This window comes from Mustela putorius, unplaced genomic scaffold, assembly GCF_011764305.1.
Source record: "Mustela putorius furo isolate JIRA1106 unplaced genomic scaffold, ASM1176430v1.1 tig00003983_pilon_pilon_pilon, whole genome shotgun sequence".
Taxonomy (NCBI): Eukaryota; Metazoa; Chordata; class Mammalia; order Carnivora; family Mustelidae; genus Mustela; species Mustela putorius.
Window position 1 is genome coordinate 9,464,606 of NW_025422123.1, and position 19,577 is coordinate 9,484,182.

At 43.4% G+C, this 19,577-nt stretch overlaps 1 protein-coding gene across 4 annotated transcripts in view; it reads left to right on the plus strand.

The window, feature by feature from the left end:
* Nucleotides 1-19,577, plus strand: part of BICRAL (BICRA like chromatin remodeling complex associated protein) — a 108,301-nt gene that overhangs the window by 68,255 nt on the left and 20,469 nt on the right. For 3 of the 4 annotated variants that reach the window (XM_045071188.1, XM_045071190.1, XM_045071189.1), the window contains 4 exons: nucleotides 969-1,014; nucleotides 1,738-1,786; nucleotides 1,875-1,943; nucleotides 4,252-5,928. In XM_045071188.1, coding sequence (XP_044927123.1) covers nucleotides 974-1,014; nucleotides 1,738-1,786; nucleotides 1,875-1,943; nucleotides 4,252-5,928 — 1,836 coding nt within the window. In that variant the 5' untranslated portion in view covers nucleotides 969-973. Of the gene's footprint in view, nucleotides 1-7; nucleotides 138-968; nucleotides 1,015-1,737; nucleotides 1,787-1,874; nucleotides 1,944-4,251; nucleotides 5,929-19,577 lie in introns of those variants that run through there. The other variant, XM_004739885.3, reaches the window with a different exon arrangement.

The window sequence follows — 19,577 nt, forward strand, 5'->3', positions numbered from 1 at the left end:
CTCCGTCCAACTGCCGTTCACAACTGCCCTTTCCAACTGCTCCAGAACTCTTGGCCCCGGCATTCCGTGATGTAAATTATTCCACGCATGGCTCGAAATGGGTGCGAAGCAGTGTTGCCAGGTGTCGGATCACTAGTGTAAGTTTACCGGATCTCGGGGGAGGGAGGAGAAAGGGAGAGAACTGCTCTTGGAACTTGTCCAGTTGTTACTGTTTCAGCCAGAGCACAGTAATCGCGCTGGCTGAACTTGATGCTGTCGGCGGCTGGGGAGAAAAGGAGCTTGGAGCTCGGAGCTGGGGGGAGTTGGGGGTTGAGATTTTCTACTTTAAAGATTCTACCGATGGCATATAGATTGTTTGGAATCAAACAGTTGGCGGTGCTGCTACCCGGGGAGAAACATGGGACCTCTGGGGCCAAGCCTGAGGCAGGACTGCTTGGGGCTGTGGTGTCTCCTCTGTCTCCAAAAGTAGGAAGAACTGGCTTTTTCTGTTTTTGTAAAGAGAGCCAAAATATGGCAAGAAATCCAGATTGCTCACCATGTTTGGAAACAGTCAGTCATAAAACGCACAAGGCCTCTGAATACATAAGATTTTTTTTTTCTAAAACAAAAATACTATTTCTCCCCCATTTTCATGGTAGATTTTGAGGAAGTTGCAGTTCCTGGTTTACAGTCCCTTTGGGAATCTGTGTGGGAAGGGTTGCTGCCAATTATCTTGGATTTATCTAGATTCCTTTTTGACTTGTAAGTTAAGGATTTGTGTTCAATAAGAACAACTTAAATTGAATATTCAGTGTCTTAAAGACCATAAAATTTTAAAAATGCTATTAAAGACAAGCAATTAGAGGAAAAAAGTACACAAATTACACAGTTACTTTACCTAGGAAAGTAAAGAGTGTATTTTTATGTTGTACTGATGCTATTGGCTTTAATCTGCTTGGCTAACCAGCACATTATTCCTTTTCTTACAGTTGTCATGGATGATGATGATGACTCGTGTCTCCTTGATCTTATCGGGTAAGACACTCGTTCCAAAATCAGGGTAAATCAAATGTGTGAGGTTCACTGTACTAAAACAACCTAATAAGCATATTAAAAACTGGGTGGGTTTTTGGGGTGCCTGGCTGGCTCAGTCGGTGGAGCATGTGACTCTCGATCTCAGGGTCTTAAATTCAATCCCCGTGTTGGGAGTAGAGATTATTTAAAATTTAAAAAAAAAAAAAAAAAAAACCTGGGTGGGCTTTTAAAATGAAAATCAACATAGAATACTGGTTAGCAAATAAAAAGACAAAATATTTGGATACTCTAGGTTTCATAATTGGGCCATCCTTTATTAAATTTACCCTCTAACAAATCCCAGCAGGCAGATATGAATGATAATAGGAAATGGAACAACATCAAGAAATCAATAATAAGGGGCGCGTGGGTGGCTCAGTTGGTTGGGCGGCTGCCTTCAGCTCGGGTCATGATTCCAGGGTCCTAGGATCGAGAGCCTGCTTCTCTCTCTCCCTCTGCCTGTTTGCTTGTGCTCTCTCTCTATCTCTCTGTCAAATAATTAAATAAAATCTTTTTTTTTTAAATCAATAATAAAACAAAAAACTATTAATAAAATTGTTTAAAAATAGGGAGAGAATGTTACTCAGGCCAATATGTCATTTTCTTTTTACCCTAGTGAAAATGAATCCCAAATATAGGTCACATATTTATTTGCTGTTTTCCTTTCTTTTTGCTGTTTTCCAGAGACCCACAAGCACTGAACTATTTTCTACATGGACCTAGTAATAAATCTGTAAGTAATACTTAGAATGTCGCAGATATAAATTTTGGGACTTCTTTACAATTAAAGTAATCACTTTATCAAATTTGTACCTTTGCAGAGCAATGATGACTTGACTAATGCAGGATATTCTGCAGCCAATTCAAATTCAATTTTCGCCAACTCCAGTGTGAGTATTAGAAACTGAATCCAGTGGTAAAGTGTTTCTGTCTCATTGATGGCTTGTGAACCAAGGCTTTCATTGCCTTTGGAGCCTGATGAAAGTTATTACCTTGTCTCTTATAATTGACACGGAGGGAGGACCTGCTGAATGGTGTTGACGTGGTCTCCTTCTAACTTCGTTGATCCAGATAAGCTATATGAGATTTACTTTGCCATTTTCCCGAGCTTTCAACTGTCTTTCTAAAATGACTCTAAAATGTGATAACCTAAGACAGTCATACTAGAATGTTTTAGACCTTATCACAAAGCTTTAAAGAAATTATTCTTAATTGTAGTTACTTACTAAACATTTCCATCTTAAGTAAGAAAAAAAGGTAATAACTAAAACTTACTGAGCATATCATGTTCTTGGCAACAAGAGTTTAGCATGATTAAGCACATTAATCCACACAGTAACTCTGTAAAGTAAGTTCTATTATGACCTGTATTTTATACATGAGGAAACTAAAGCACAGAGAGGTTAGTACTTACTCAGAAGTTTACAGCCAGACGTTGCAGAGCTAGCATTCTCCCTCAGGTCACCCATTCTGGATCCCATATTCTCAAGCTCTAGGAGCATCTAGACAAGAAACCTGACCTCTGGGGGATAGGGAAGTCCTGCTTGCAGACTACATCCAAATAACTAAGTTTACGCCTATGTTGCTTTCATCTTTTCAAGTGCCTACTTCTGTCATAACCCAGAGTCAGACTGCCCAGGTTTGAATCCTCACTCTAATACTTACTTGCCATGTAACCTTAGATCTAGCATTACATCTCTGTAAGGTTCAGTTTCCTTATTTATGAAACCAGGAGAATAATAGAACTACTTCCTAGGTTGGTTAACATTAATTAACTAGTCTGTGGAAATTACTTGGTACAGTGCTCAATAAATGTTAACTTATCAGCAGGGACTTTTATTTTCTTCATCTATAACATGGAATAGTATTTGGAAAGTCCTTGGGAGTGCACCTTTCTTTCAAGTATTTGAATGTGTGTGATTTAGGTCAGATCATATCATGCAAGACACCTCCACGTGCTAGGGGCGGTTTTAAAGTCACAATACCGATCTCCCATAAGGCTTGCAAACCAAGAGCATTTGGCTTGCAAACCAGGAGCATTTCTGAAGTTCATTCTGAATGAGTAATAACTTCATGTGATGCCATTAAGCCCATAAAGTAGTTAGCCTACCCCTCAACATTAATGAATTTTGTTTACCAACCTTCCCCCTTCCATGTGAATATTAATTAACTTTTCAGACTGTTTCATTTGGTATGTATTTATTGGACATTTCTATTCCATCATGATATAAGGTATAGTAGGAATTTTTTTTTAGTAGAAATATTTTGGGTCACGTGGGTGGCTCAGTTGGTTGGACAGCTGACTTTGGCTCAGGTCATGATCCCAGGGTCCTGGGATGGAGCCCCACATCGGGCTCTCTGCTCAGCAGGGAACCTGCTTCTTCCTCTCCCTCTGCCTGTCTCTCTGCCTACTTGTGACCATTTTCAGTTTTCTTCATATGGCTGTGTTGTCTCTAGCTAGAATGCCCATTCCTAAGGACTCCTTGAGGACAGAAACTAACACACAAGTGGGTGCTCAATAAACTGTTGATGGACTCTTACTTGTAAATAGGACACTGAAAGTAGTCTTGAAAGCATCATAATAGGCTGATTCTTTCTAAGAAATCAAACAAGCATTTATTCATTTTATGTGGGAAGCTTGTTTTTGTCTGGACTGGTCTTGCTTGGGGTGTTAAGGGTTAGAACATGGGAGATGGGTCTGAGAAGCCTTGAAAGACAGGGCTAACTCTGGGCTACCTTCTGAACCTCTAACAGAACAATACCCAGAATGCCCAAAACTCACTCGGACTCCCGTTGTACAGAGGACTAGACATGGCCATCTCCTGGATACACACACACCCTGGGCTGAGTCTCACTCAAGCCCTGGACTGGGGGCAATCCTGAAAAATCAAGTGTGTCCCAATATCACAAAAAATGAAGCTGAACTCCAGGTAGTCATCAGTATATTCCTGTTACTTATCTACTTTCTATAAAATAATTTACCAGAGCACTGAATGGGTACACTTAACACAAACAGTATTAGATGTTACTAAGGAAAGAGAACATCAGAATAAGCTAAGCACTTTGGAGAATTCGTGCCTGAAAAGCAGACTGTTAGACTTTATCCTGTTCAAAAGTGAGGCGCTTTTTATTATTATTGTTTTTTTAATATCTTTCCAAGTTTCGAAATGCCAGGTAACACACTGCTTTTCCTTTTAGAATGCTGATCCTAAGTCATCCCTCAAAGCTGTAAGCAACCAGCTTGGAGAAGGGCCTAGTGATGGACTGCCACTCTCAAGTAGCCTTCAGTTTCTGGAAGATGAACTTGAGTCTTCTCCTCTTCCCGATCTCAGTGAGGACCAACCTTTCGACATTCTTCAGAAATCCTTGCAAGAGGCCAATATCACTGAACAGACATTGGCCGAAGAGGCATATTTGGATGCCAGTATAGGTTCAAGCCAACAGTTTGCACAAGCTCAGCTTCATCCTTCTTCATCAGCATCCTTTACTCAGGCTTCTAATGTTTCGAATTACTCAGGTCAGACGCTGCAGCCTATAGGGGTGACTCACGTGCCTGTCGGAGCATCGTTTGCAAGCAATACGGTGGGTGTTCAACATGGCTTTATGCAACACGTGGGCATCAGTGTTCCCAGCCAGCATCTATCTAACAGCAGCCAGATTAGTGGCTCTGGTCAAATACAGCTAATTGGGTCATTTGGTAATCAGCCTTCCATGATGACTATTAATAACCTAGATGGATCTCAAATCATATTGAAAGGCAGCGGGCAGCAAGCCCCGTCAAACGTGAGTGGAGGGCTCCTGGTCCACAGACAGACTCCTAACGGCAACTCGTTGTTTGGGAACTCCAGTTCCAGTCCAGTAGCACAGCCTGTCACCGTTCCATTTAACAGCACAAACTTTCAGACATCTTTACCCGTGCATAACATCATCATACAGAGGGGTCTTGCACCAAATTCAAATAAAGTCCCAATTAATATCCAGCCAAAGCCTATCCAGATGGGTCAGCAGAATACATACAATGTGAACAATTTGGGAATACAGCAGCACCACGTTCAACAAGGGATCTCTTTTGCCTCTGCCAGCTCACCCCAGGGCTCCGTCGTCGGTCCGCACATGTCCGTGAACATTGTAAACCAACAAAACACAAGAAAACCAGTCACCTCACAGGCAGTGAGCAGCGCTGGGGGTAGTATCGTTATTCATTCTCCCATGGGCCAGCCTCACACGCCCCAAAGTCAGTTCCTCATACCCACAAGCCTTTCTGTCAGTTCCAACTCGGTACACCATGTCCAGACCATAAATGGGCAACTGCTTCAGACTCAACCTTCTCAGCTCATCTCTGGCCAAGTGGCCTCAGAGCATGTCATGTTGAACAGAAATTCTTCCAACATGCTCAGGACCAACCAACCATATTCTGGGCAGATGCTGAATAACCAGAATGCCGCCGTCCAGTTGGTGTCTGGGCAGACGTTTGCCGCCTCTGGAAGCCCCGTGATAGTCAATCATGCCTCTCCTCAGATCGTCGGTGGACAGATGCCCTTGCAGCAGGCATCACCAACTGTATTACACCTGTCACCTGGGCAGAGCAATGTCTCCCAAGGAAGACCTGGCTTCACCCCCATGCCCTCGGTGACCAGCATGTCAGGACCCAGTCGGTTCCCTGTTGTCAGCTCCTCCAGCACTGCCCATCCTAGTCTTGGGTCTGCGGTTCAGTCGGGTGTGTCAGGATCAAACTTTACGGGAGACCAGCTGACCCAGCCAAACAGGACTCCAGTACCGGTCAGCGTGTCTCATCGTCTTCCAGTTTCTTCTTCCAAATCTACCAGCACCTTCAGTAACACACCTGGAGTGGGAAGCCAGCAGCTCTTCTGTCAGGTACGTTTGCTTTAGCATGCGAACATTTGGAGGATTACAGAACAGAAAAATGGAATGTGTATTTCACAGAATGTTGTTTTCATCCTAACCTCCCAATTTATTGACTTCCAGTTTTCAACTTATGGTTGATTACATTTTTTCTTCCTAATTAAAATGTTTATCCATCCTAGCATTATGGTTTGGAGTGGGGACCGTAGAGTCAGACTTACGGATTTAAGTCTAAGCTTTACGACACAGAGTCAGTCTTACTTTAACTTACCTCTCTAGACGTAATTTTCCTCATCAGTGAAATAGACATTTACTAGTGCCATTTCATGGCGATATTGGAGAATTAAATGAGATAATCCACATAAAGCACTTAGTGCAGTCCCTAACAGAAAATAGCAAATACTTAATGAAAGCCCATTGATACATATACTTGATGAAATGTATTATAGGCATTTAAAATGAGAGTTTAGTGTAGATTATTTACTTACATCACGGAGCAAGCCACTAGGTGTTGTAACTACGGATTGAGTGAAGAAGTTGGGGCTGCTTCCTGGGTGCCAACCGGAAAGGTTCCGGGTCTCAGTGTGACTCATCAGTGGTAACTGGCCTGCACCAGAGGGATGCATACGGCGGGAAGGATCCCAAATTACCTCGGGCAGTTGGTAAACCCACAGAAGGACCATGTCTCTGAAAAGCATCCCAGATGTCATCAGCTTTGGTTCTCACCCCACCTTCTGCCCCCCTCGGCAGATCCTTTAACAACTCTTGCTTCCGCTTCCATTTCCGCTTCCGGCTCCTTCTGAGCACCACCCATAGTTGCCACTCCGCACCCTGCCTGCAGCCCTGGGGTGGACCCTACTTCGTCCTCCTTTTCCACTGCCTTGCTCCTCCGCATCTATAAGTATTCAGAAACCTTTCTGTGCCAGGTACATTGATATTAACTAGGGAAACAAAGATTATTTATGATCAAGGATATTCAGTGCATTACTTTCCGTGTCAGAGGTGTGTATGTGTGTGTGTGATGAAAGAATGTCAGACTTCTAGAAAGGTTAAAGCTGAAGAGTAGTATAAGCACTTTCATATCCCCTTCACTAAGATTCCCCAAATGTTACTGTTTTGCTACCATTCATTTTAACCTTCTCTTCCTCTCCCCCTGTACTCACACTCTCTCTCTCTCTCACACGCACACACACACACACACACACAATTTTGAGAGTAAATTGCAGGCATGATGCCTCTTTGCCCCTAAATACTGTGGACTTCAGTGTGTACTTTCAAAAAATGGTGACATTCTCCCATAGAACCATAAATTATATGGTTAACAAAATCAAATTAGCATGGTTACAATATTATCATTTAATCAACAGTCCTTTTCCAGATTTGGTCGATTTTCCCAAGAATGTCCCTTTCAGCAAAAGGGGGAAAAATTACATTGTTTTGTGTTTATGATGCAGGATCACTGCCTAATTTTGTTGTCATGCCTTTAAATCTAGAACAGGTTCTCTATCTTTCTTTGTCTTTTATGACCTTGATATTTTTTTAAAGGTTTTATTTATTTATTTGACAGAGAGAGAGATCACAAGTAGGCAGAGAGGCAGGCAGAGAGAGTTGGGGAAGCAGGCTTCCTGCTGAGCAGAGAGCCCAATGCAAGGCTCAATCCCAGGACCCAGAGATCATGACCTGAGCCGAAGGCAGAGGCTTTAACCCAGTGAGCCAGCCAGGCGCCTCTGACCTTGATATTTTTGAAGAGTACAAGCCATTTACTTTGTAGAATGTCCCTCAATTCAGGTTTCTATGCCATTTCCTCATGATTAGATTCAAGTCATACATTTGTGGTAGCATTGCCACAGAAGTGATATGTCCTCACAATATGGACTTGTCCCATTACCAGTGGTGTAAACTTTGAGCATTTGCTTTGGATGGTGTCTGATGCTTCTTAGTAAGTTTCTTCAAGGGGATACTTCAGCACTCTGCAGGTGTCCAGTTGCTCATCTAACTTGCACACACTGCATTAAGATTCCATTGATAATTCCTGACCAAATCCTTCCTTACAAAATTAGCTATTACCATGATAGCCATCAAATTGAGATTGTCTAATTCCATCATTTGTTCTACATTAATTGTTGGCATTATATCTAAGAAAGCTTTTCTTTTCCCCTTTTTACTTAGGTGTTTGTTTATATCAGTATGGATTCACAAATTCTTTTTTTTTTAAGAGTTTATTTATTTATTTATTTATTTGAGAGAGAGAGAGAAAGAATACAAGCAGGGGTAAGGAGTAGAGGGAGAAGGAGAAGCAGACTCCCCACTGAGCAGGGAGATCAGGACCCGAGCTGAAGGCAGACATTTAACTGACTGAGCCACCCAGGCACCCCTCATACATTCTTATTTTATTCAATGAGTTATAAATTGTTATAGTCACTTATCTTGATGCTTGCTACTTTGATGGCCATTGGCTACTCCTCCAGATTGGCTACTGGTCCTTCTGACATGTTTCCATCATGTCTTGAGCACTTTCTTTAATTTCAAGCAAAACAAAATGTTCCATGTTCATTTTTTACTTTCCCACTTCTGCCCTGGAATAGCCATTTCTTTGAGGAGCCTTATTCCTGGGGAACCTGGGTGGCTCATTGGGTTAAGCCTCTGCCTTCAGCTCAGGTCATGATCTCTCCTGGGATCGAGCCCTGCAATGTGGAGGGGGGTGGTCTCTGCTCAGCGGGGAGCCTGCTTCCCTTTCTCTCTCTGCTTGCCTCGCTGCCTGCTTGTGATCTCTGTCAAATAAATAAAATCTTTTTTTTGTTTAAAAAAAAAGGAGCCTTATTCCTTCTAGTGGAGAACTATTTAGAAACCAATACTGTTTAGAACAGTATTTAGAAACAGTATTTAGCACACTACATGTTCATTGCGACTGACCTGTATATCTTTACACACATGCAACATCTGTAGCTATTTATAGATCAATCTCTATTAAAAACAGTGAGTTCAGGGGTACCTGGATGGTTGAGTTAATTAAGTATCCCACTCTTGATTTTGGCTCGGGTTGTGATCGCGGGGTCATGAGCTGGAGCCCCATGTTGGGATCAACTCTGGGCATGGAGCTTGCTTAAAAGTCTCTCTCTCCCTCTCCCCTCCTGCTCCTCTCAATAAACAAACAAATAAATAAAAACACTGAGTTTATATTGATACTTTGGATTCTAATCCAGGACCGCTGTGTTCATTATTTAAGTCTCCTTCTTTTCCATTTCCAAACATCTTTCATGTTTCCTCTCTTCTAACACTGAGAAAGGCAGCTGCACAATATATTTACTAAATTGCTCAATCCTGGAATCCCAGAAAAGAGTTTCAGAAATGCTAATCCACACCGCCATGAAAAACAAACCTACTAATGGACATCAGTGCGGTTTACCATTCTGTCTTTAGCCTAAAGGTCTGTAGTCAAAATGCTGTGTTCATGGGGTACCTGGGTGGCTCAGTTGGTTAAGCATCTGACTCTTGGTGTCAGTTCAGGTTGTGATCTCAGGGTTATGCACTCAGACCCACATTAGGCTCTGTGTTGAGCTGGAGTCTGCTTAAGAGTCTCTCTCCCCTTCCCTCAACCCCTCCCCCCAACACATGTGCACTCTCTCTAAAATAAATAAATCTTTTTTATGCGTAGATTTTATTTACTTATTTGTCAGACAGAGAGAGCGCGCGCATACGGAGGGGGAGCTGTAGGCAGAGGGAGAAGCAGGCTCCCCACTGAGTAAGGAGCCGGATGTGAGATTTGATCCCAGGGACCCTGAGATCATGACTTGAGCTGAAAGCAGGTGCTTAACTGGCTGGGCCACCCAGATGCCCCTAAATAAATGAATCTTTCAAACTACTGCATTTGACGGTTGCATGGCCTAGTGCTTCCCCCTCCCTTCGAGTAGTTATGCTAGTCATTGGAAGTCTAGTTCTGTTTGTTTCTGTTCATATTTCATTATGGAGTCTTTCCCTGATGTCCTTGTTGATTTTACCTACTTAATTTCCTTTGAAAGTACGACCCATTAGTATGGTTCCAAAAGTCAGGGCTCTGCAGAGGGTGTACCTGGAGCACCTCACTGCATCCTTCTCCCACCCTTCCATCCTTCCCTGCCAGAGCTCAGCCACCTCTGTTGTCCCCGATCTCATTCCTCTCTAGTTGATTTATCCTACGTTTATTTTCACACAAATGAGCAGATACGTGTATGTTTTCTTACTTACCTTCCTTTTTTTTTTTTTTTAAAGATTTTATTTATTTATTTGACAGAGAGAGATTACAAGTAGGCAGAGAGGCAGGCAGAGAGAGAGAGAGAGGAGGAAACAGGCTCCCTGCTGCGCAGAGAGCCCAATGCAGGACTCGATCCCAGGACCCTGAGATCATGACCTGAGCTGAAGGCAGCGGCTTAACCCACTGAGCCACCCAGGCACCCCACTTACCTTCCTTTCTTATGCAAAGTATAGAGAGCTATAGATACTCTTCTACATTTTAGTTGCCAAAAAGTTTTTTAAAAACCCAAATGTCTGGGGACCCCTGGATGGCTCAGTCAGTAAAGCATCTGCCTTCAGCTCAGGTCATGATCCCAGGGTCCTGCTCAGCGGGGAGCCTACTGCTTCCTCTTCCTGCCTCTTCCCCTGCTTGTGCACTCTTTCTCTCTTACAAATAAAAAACATATTTTTTTTAATTTAAAAAAATAATAAAAATTAAAAAACAAAAGCCCAGATGTCTAATACTAGAATCACGGGCTGTGATGAATTCTCTGCAGCTATTTAAAATGTTTTTGAAGGGTGCCTGGCTATCTTAATCAGTGGAGCATGTGACCCTTGATCTTGGGGTTGTAGGTTCGACCCGCACATTGGGCATAGAGATTATTTTTCTTAAATTTTTTATTTATTTATTTATTTATTTATTTATTTCAGAGGGAGAGCACAGGTAGGAAGGGGAGAGGCAGGGAGCCTGATATAGGACTCAATCCCAGGACCCTGGGATCATGACCTGAGCCAAAGGCAGATGCTTAACTGACTGATCCACCCAGGTGCCCTGGATTACTTTTTAAAAAAGTAAAATCTTGGGGCACCTGGGTGGATCAGTCGGTTAAGCGTCCAAGTCAATCTCAGCTCAGGTTTTAATCTCAGGGTCGTGAATTCAAGCCTCCTGTTGGGCTCCACACTGGGCATGGCACCTACTTAAAAAGTAAATAAAACAATATCTTTTTATATAAAAGTAAGTAAATAAAATGTTTTAAAAAAATAACTTGGTCAGTTGAGCCTCCACCTCTTGGTTTTGGCTCTGGTCGTGATATCAGAGTCATGAGATTGAGCCCTGCATTGGACTCTGCATCAGTGTGGAGTCTGCTTGAGATTCTCTCTCCCTCTCCCTGTGCCTCCTGCTTGTGCACTCTCTCTAAAATAAATAAATAAATCTTTAAAAAATAACTTAAAGATTTGGGAAAGGCTTACAAAATACTTTAAGTGTATGTTTAAATTTGAAATATTTAAAATGTGCTTTTAAAGGTATAATTAGGAGGGATACCTGACTAGCTCGTTCAGTAGAGCATAGGACTCTTGATCTCAGGTTGTGGGTTCAAGCATAGAGCTTACTTAAAAAAATGAATGTAGGGGTGCCTGGGTAGCTCATTTAGTTGAGTGACTGACTCTTGGTCTCAGCTCAGGTCTTGATCTTTGGTGGTCAAGAGTTCAAGCTCCACATTGGGCTCCACACTGGGTGTAGAGCCTACTTTTTTTAATTTTTTTTTTTTAAGATTTTATTTATTTGAGAGAGAGAGTGAGTGAGAGAGAATGAGAGGGGAGAAGGTCAGAGGGAGAAGCAGACTCCCCGTGGAGCTGGGAAGCCAATGCGGGACTTGATCCCCGGACTCCAGGATCATGACCTGAGTAGAAGGCGGTTGCTTAACCAACTGAGCCACGCTCTGGAGCCCACTTTTTTAAAATATATATATATATATATATTTAATAAACAATGTATTTTCACTTTTAGAAAAATAATGGAGCAAGACAGTATGTTGAATTAGAAAACAGAAAACATTTTTGCTTACAAAACACCCAGAAATTTCATTAGAAAGAAATGCAATATAACATTAATAGCAGTTCTCTGTATAGTAGAATTACAGATTATTCTCATTTTCTTCAAGATTTAAAAACTTGCCCCACATAGAAGACATGAACTGGACAGTATTTATCAAAACATATATATATATATTTTTTTTTTAATCAGTAAAATATGCAGTTGGTGAAAACTTAAAATAGTTCCAAAATAGTTACAGAGAAAAGCAAGTCTTGGGATGCCTGGGTGGCTCAGTTGGTTAAGCAGCTGCCTTCAGCTCAGGTCATGATCCCAGCGTCCTGGGATCGAGTCCTGTGTCAGGCTCCTTGCTTGGTCAGGAGCCCACTTCTCTCTCTCTCTCTCTCTGCCTGCTGCTCCCCCTACTCTCTCTCTATCTCTGTCAAATAAATAAATAAAATCCTAAAAGAAAAAAAAAAAGAAGAAGAAGAAAAGAAAAGCAAGTCTTCCTGCCAGTCCGCATGTTTCCCTCCCGGAGGCTCCCACCATTTCTAGGTTCTTTATATTCTTCCAGAGATGTACTCTGCATATACAGTGAAAGATACCACAATAGACCTACTTACCTCTGCAATATACCATGGATGTTTTTACTTAATTACATAAATTGAGGATTATTTTATATCAGTATGTATTGATCTGCTTTATGTTTGTTGTTACAATTAATTATATAGAAATCAGCCATGGCATGATTTCTTTCTCTTTTATATTTTCTATATAAGTAATGGCTTGATATTCAGGAGAAACATCTCTCTGACTCCCAAAAGTTTCAGTGTCCAGAGGTAACAAGAAGCCTCCACTGACAGCTCCAAAGTAATTTTTTGTGACTTTCAATGCCAAAAGGTACTGGGAACTAGGTCAGTTGTATTATGTCAAGCGTGTTATTGCTGTAGGTTTTCTGGAACAATTAAGGTATCAGGTGTAGGGGCGCCTGGGTGGCTCAGCGGGTTAAAGCCTCTGCCTTCGGCTCAGTTCGTGATTCCAGGGTCCTGGGATCCAGCCCCCTCTGCTCAGTGGGGAGCTTGCTTCCTCCTCTCTCTCTGCCTGTCTCTCTGCCTGCTTGTGATCTCTGTCTGTCAAATAAATAAATAAGATCTTTAAAAAAAAAAAAAAGGTATCAGGTGTATTGGAATAAGGAGGATAGAGCCTTGGAGGCAGCATAAGTTAGAAAAGTAACGTTGAGGTGTTATCTAACATTTAAAGCCCCAGGACATCCAGAAACATTTACAGCTGCTCTATTTTGCTTGATAATTTCTGTGTAAAATTTCTGTACAGATTACTTTATAGAATGTCATAATAAACAAAAACACCATTACAGGGACTTCGCTTGTTTGCCTATTTTGCAAAATTTAACTCAGCAAGTTTTTTTTTTAAGATTTTATTTGTTTATTTGACAGAGATTACAAGTAGGCAGAGAAGCAGGCAGGGGTGGGGGAAGCAGACTCCCTGCTGAGCAGAGAGCCCAATGTGGGGCTCGATCACAGGACCCTGGGATCATGACCTGAGCTGAAGGCAGAGGCTTTAACCCACTGAGTCACCCAGGTGCCCCTAACTCAGCAAGTTTTGATCCTATAAAGGGTTAATTCTAGGGAGGAATAAGTTTCTAGGTATAAATTTTGGTTCTGTTATAGAAAATGCATTTATTTGGTTCAAAATTCAAAAGGTACAAAAAGGAATATATAATGGTGAAAATTTCCCTGCTTCTGTCCCCCAGCCACCCAGTTCTCCGCAGGCGACCAATGTAACCAGCCTCTTACAGAATGAATGTAAGGCCCCACCCCACCTTTTGTATTGTGAAAACTTCCCAAACCCACAGAAAATTGGAAGAGTACAGTGAACCCATTCACCTAGATTTACCCATAGTTGTTTTGCAACATTTTTTTTAACTGTGTGTCTCCTTCTCTCCCTCTCTCTCTCCACACACACACACACACACACACACAAACACACACTTTTTTCTCTGAACCATCTCAAAAGTCGGTTACAAATGTCTTGACCCCTTGCCCTAAATATTTCACCAGCTATTTCATATGAACAAGGATTTTCTTCAGCACAGCCATAGTGTCACGATCATACCCGCCCACCAGAAAAGTTAACATTACTACAGTAAAATTGTATCAGATTTCTTCCAGTTGACCCAATAATGGCCTTTACAACAATGTTTCACTCTAGAATCCAGTCAAAGAGCACTGATTTCATATGTCACCTCTCTAGGCTCCAGGAGCAATCCAGATCATTTGTCTTGTAGATTGGCCTTAGTGTGGAGTTGTCTGATTGTGTCCTCATGGGCAGAGGCAAGCTAAACAATTGTGGCTAGACACAAAGTGTTGGCTGGGGCTGTTATTGGTGATTCTGGGTGTGATCACTTGGTTAAGGTCAGGTTTCTCCTCCAGGTCCTCAAAGGTACCTTTTTCCCTTTGTAAAGCAGACATGACCTCTAGGAGAGTGCTTTGGGACCATGTGACTCTCCCGTTCCCCTGTCTCTCCCATCTGTTCTCCCATCTCTCTGGTGATTCGAGACTCCATCAGTGAGCCTCTCCTGAATATTACATTGGTGGTTGCAAAATGGCGATTTTCTAACTGTATTATCCTATCTATAGAGTTTTTGGCTGGGACTCTTCCATAAAGAAGAGCTTTTTCTTCTTCTCCCTCTCTCTCTCTCTTTGGGGCTGTCAGCTTCAGTGCTTACCGACTCATGGCTGTGCTTATCCCATCCATACCAGCTAACCCTCGCTCTCCCTCTGCCCAGTATATTTTGAGGCTAAGCCAGACATGGAAGTTCATCTGTGATATTTAGATATTTGGGATCTCTAAAAGGTCATGTATTCATTTTGTAGTTGATGTTGCCGTCTGTTGCTTTCACTATTTTTTTTTAATGCCTAATGTTGGGTACCCCAATAATGGGTCCGTGATTAAAGGAGCAAGATACAAAGCGAAGGTCAAGCAAAGCTTTATTTCATGCCAAGCATCAGGAATCAGACCGACCGTCAAACAGACCGGTTGGGGGCTGCCCCTACAGAGAGGATGACCACTCCCTGCTTTCCAGACTAACTTTTATAGTCTGGAAAGTCCATGTGGTTGGACCTGGCCACATACAGGTGGCCAATGAGATTGTAACACACACAGGAAACTCCACAGTGATGCTAGGTGACCAGTTGAATTACAATTTACCCTAGTAGACATTTGAACCAGCCTATCACACCTTGGTTAGGATTGGCGCCAAAGGCTCTCAAAGGGTGGGGCCCATATTCCTTGGTAGCTAGGAGACAGTATGTGCCCCCCCACTGATTGAATACCTCCACCTGGCCTGACCCACCCTTGTATTTGAACTTTGTTACCTGGGACTGGTTTCCCGGACTTGCTTTTAAATAAGTTCCCCTGGTGGGGGGGGGGGGGGGGCGAGGTCAATTGAAGCTTTACAGCAAAATGGCAGTTCAACCGGGGTGGGGCTGCTCTGGCTGAATAGGACCTTACACCTAAAATGTCCTAAATGAAAAAAAATTAAAAATAAAAATAAATAAAATGTCCTAAATGTGGTCAGTGGAGGCCTGCTGAAGCTGGCTTCTATACTTTTGACGCGGCCTGGTCTACTTTGAGCACTTTGTGGCCCAAGACCCTGTGCGAGTGTCTTCTGATTATCTTGCCTCAGACCTAGAATCAGCCATTCCTCCAGAGAGCCCTGTGAACTGAAATCCCTTAATGCAGAGCATAATTTACAGGATTTAAGCTTTCTTGTAAATAGATTAATATTCAGTCAGCGATTAAAGCAGGCAATTTACAAGAGTTTAGCCTATTAAGCAAAATTAAATTATTTTAAGTCCAGATCTCCTTAGATCACTAGAAGATTTAGGCGATCATAAATCCCTTGAGAGCAGCACTCACCATGCTTCGTGTGTCGAGAGAGTGATCACAGCTGGTCTCTAGCCCATCCCTGCTCCACCCGACTCCTCTTCCTCCCTCTAGCTCAGCCTGATAACCTTAAATAGAGCCAGGGGCCACCAGATCTTCAGACACCCAGACTGCAAAATCTAGGTGGTATTTGTTTTTCTCCTTCTGTACTTTTTTTTTTTTTAAGATTTTATTTATTTATTTGACAGAGATCACAAGCAGGCAGAGAGGCAGGCAGAGAAAGAGGAGGAAGCAGGCTCCCTGCTGAGCAGAGAACCCCATGTGATCCCAGGGGCTCCATCCCAGGACCCCGGGATCACGACCTGAGCTGAAGGCAGAGGCTTTAACCCACTGAGCCACCCAGGCACCCCACTCCTTCTGTACTTTTAATAAGTTATTAAATCCTACTGATTCAAAAAAAAAAAAAACCTACTGATTTGTCTTTGAATGTCTCACACTTGTTCTTGCCAATAATAATAAAAGTAATGATCATATTATTAACAGTTGGTATAGTACCAGGGGCTCTCCGTGTTACTACTAATCCTTACCTTGGAACTACAAGAAGTGACTGTTTCCAATTGACTGTCAAGGAGATGGAGGTTCAGAGCATGGCCACATTGCTTAGAAAAGCAAACTTTTACCTGCTAGTCGGCTATGGTGTATGTACTTTTTCCCATTTCCCTCCTTTTCTGCATCCTTACCCTGAGCTAGGCTTTAAGAGGGACTGCAGTGGAATGGGAAAAACAGGAGCTGGGTGAGGAATCAGAGTTTGCTTGTAGGTCCCGCTCTGCCAGGGACTGGTTTGGTTAAGTTTGTGTCTTAAACTCTCTGAACCCTAATTTCTCTCTCAATGAGGAACCCCAACTATGCAATTGAACCACCTGGGAACTTTTTAAAAATATGGGTGCCTGGGCCTCTCCTCCATAAATTCTGATTTTTAAATGGCCTGATGAAAGGGCTCTAAGCATCAGCATTTTTCAAAAGCTCCCCAAGGGATTCTAAAGAGCAACCAGAATAGAGAAGCACTGGGCTAGATGATTTCTGAGGCCCATTCAGACCCTAACACATCAACAAATGTTGCAATTATCTGAGTGATTGATTTGCCTTCGGCCTCTTTCTGAAGGCAGATTTCTACCACATTAATCTTCCTAAAACATTTGTTTGATGACCCGAACCAGATCATGAGAATCCCCATGGCTGCAGGAGAAAGTACAAACCCCTGGCTGACAGTTACACTGCTCTGGTTGGAAAGCCTCCATCTGCCCAGGCTGACCCCTTCTCCCCGCCTCCCTGATGAGGCCAGACTCACTGTGAGCTCCACCTTGTTACTGACACTGGTATTCATTCAACTTCCTTTTTTAGCAGGTAGAAATGCTTCCCATCCTCCAGGCAGCCCCCAAAGTCCCTAAACGAATGAAGCTTTTTCCAGTTACCCCAGATACCTTCTCTGCACTGTTGTTGTTATTGTTGTTTTTAAGATTTTATTTATTTATTTGACAGACAGAGATCACAAGTAGGCAGAGAGGCAGGCAGAGAGAGAGGGGGAAGCAGGCCCCCCACTGAGCAGAGAGCCCGAAGCAGGACTCGATTCCAGGACCCTGTGATCATGACCTGAGCTGAAGGCAGAGGCTTTAACCCGCTGAGCCACCCAGGCGCCCCAACCTTCTCTGCACTTTTTGTTCATACTGTTCACTGGGAGGCACAACCACCAACAGTGTGGTTTCCTTCCTTCTTTCCTCCCTCTCTCCATCCCTCCATCCATCCTTCCTTCCCCAGTACCTCAGTACCTGCCTTGGCCAGCCCTGGGCCAAGTGTCAGGGAGACAGCAGTCTGTTGCAGGGCAGGAGGCAGACAGATAAACTGATAGCCGCAATGCACAATGTTTGATGCTCTGCTGGAAGTAATCCAGGGTTCCAGGCTTAGAAAAGAAGCCTCTCACCCAGATGGCATGGTTGGGGAAGGTTCCCTTGACCAGTGGTTCCTGGCTGAGGTCTGCTAAGGGAAAGGAGAGTTAGTTACCCAGGTATTAAGGGCCTGAGGGAAGAATTTTCCAGCAGTAGGAACAGCCTTGCAAAGGCTAGTGAGAGAAGAGACCATGATACTGAGGGGTCAGAAAAACAGGTTCATGTGAGGTGTTAAGATTTAGGTGGGAAAGGTGAGCAAGGACCAAATCACGCAGGACCTTGTATGTCATGTTAAGGAGCCGGTGTCATAATCGAAGCATGAAATGCTGAACCCCTACACGAGCCGCGAGAGATGGTGAAATGGCATGGATTTGAGACCATCAGGTTAGATAGAACTTGCAATTTGGCTGTAGTGGAGAAAAAAGGATGATACACAGACGCTTGACCGTGACACCAGCTCCACTGAGCTAGAGAACCTGAAAAGAAATTATGGTTTGAAGGGAAGTTGGGGTTTAGTTTAGGATACGTTCGTCAAGTCTCACAACCCGTGGGACAACCAAACTGTATGATAAACAGCTACAGACACCGAAGCATAGGACCAAAATGTGGACTCAGAGGGACTGAGCAGCATATAAATTGTAACTCAAGTGGTAGAAACGGATGAAATGGATCAGGGAAAGTGTGTGAGTAAAGGAAAAAAGTGGCCAGGAGCACCTGGGTGGCTCAGGGGGTTAAGCCTCTGCCTTCGGCTCAGGTCATAATCTCAGGGTCCTGGGATCAAGTCCCACATCGGGCTCTCTGCTCAGCCGGGAGCCTGCTTCCTCCTCTCTCTCTGTGCCTCTCTGCCTACTGATGATCTCTGTCTGTCAAATAAATAAAAAATATTAAAAAGAAAAAGAAAAAAAGTGGCCAGAAGAGAACCCCGAAACACCTCAGCATTTAGGGGATGGACACAGAAAGAAAAGTCCGCAAGTGAGACTCAGAAGGTTCGAGAGAGGAGGAACCGATCAGGTTCAGCATTCGGGAAGCTAAGGAAAGAGGGTTTTACGGGTGGGAGGGCAGAGGTCTGCAGAACCAAGTGCCAGTGTGAAGCCAGAGTTGGTGAGGGTCAGGATGCTTCTTTCTGACGGATTGATCAACAAGGTGGCAGCTGTCAATCTTGGGGAGACTCGTTTCCCTGAAGTGGTAGGTGCAGGAGCCAGACTGAAGGAGAGCAAGGGGAGAGTGGGACGTGTGGTAATGAGCAGAGACAACATTCAGAAAGATGAAGGTAACAGAGCCACGGGAAGGGCAGGGTCAAGGGAATAAGTCTTTTTTAAGACATGGAAGAGGCTTGAGCTTTCTTCAGCAGTGATGGCAAGGAGATGGACACGAATTCCAGAGCACTGGTGGGATTCTTTCTAGAAAAGAGGAGGGATGCGTCTTCCCTTGTAGCAGGAGGAGCAAGGAAAGGTCGAATGGGGATTCGGGGAAGGTTGTAGCTGTGGTGGGAGATAGTTGAACAAGCTCTCACCTGGCTTACAGGTTTGAAGATAATGAGATAGCGTTCTGTGGAAAATGGGCAAAGGAGCTGACTAGGTACTTTGGGTGGCAGCTCTCAGAAACGCACCCTATCATGTTTAGCAAACAGGGAGAATGTCCAGGAGGTATCATGTATGTCCTTAGAGGTCAGCAATCAGACTCTCGGCTATCTCTTGGCCTATTCAAGATAGCGTGGCCTTCTGTCTGTCTTCATCATTCTCTCTCTCTCTTCTGCTCCACCAGAACGGCTACCCTGGTCCAGCTTTACA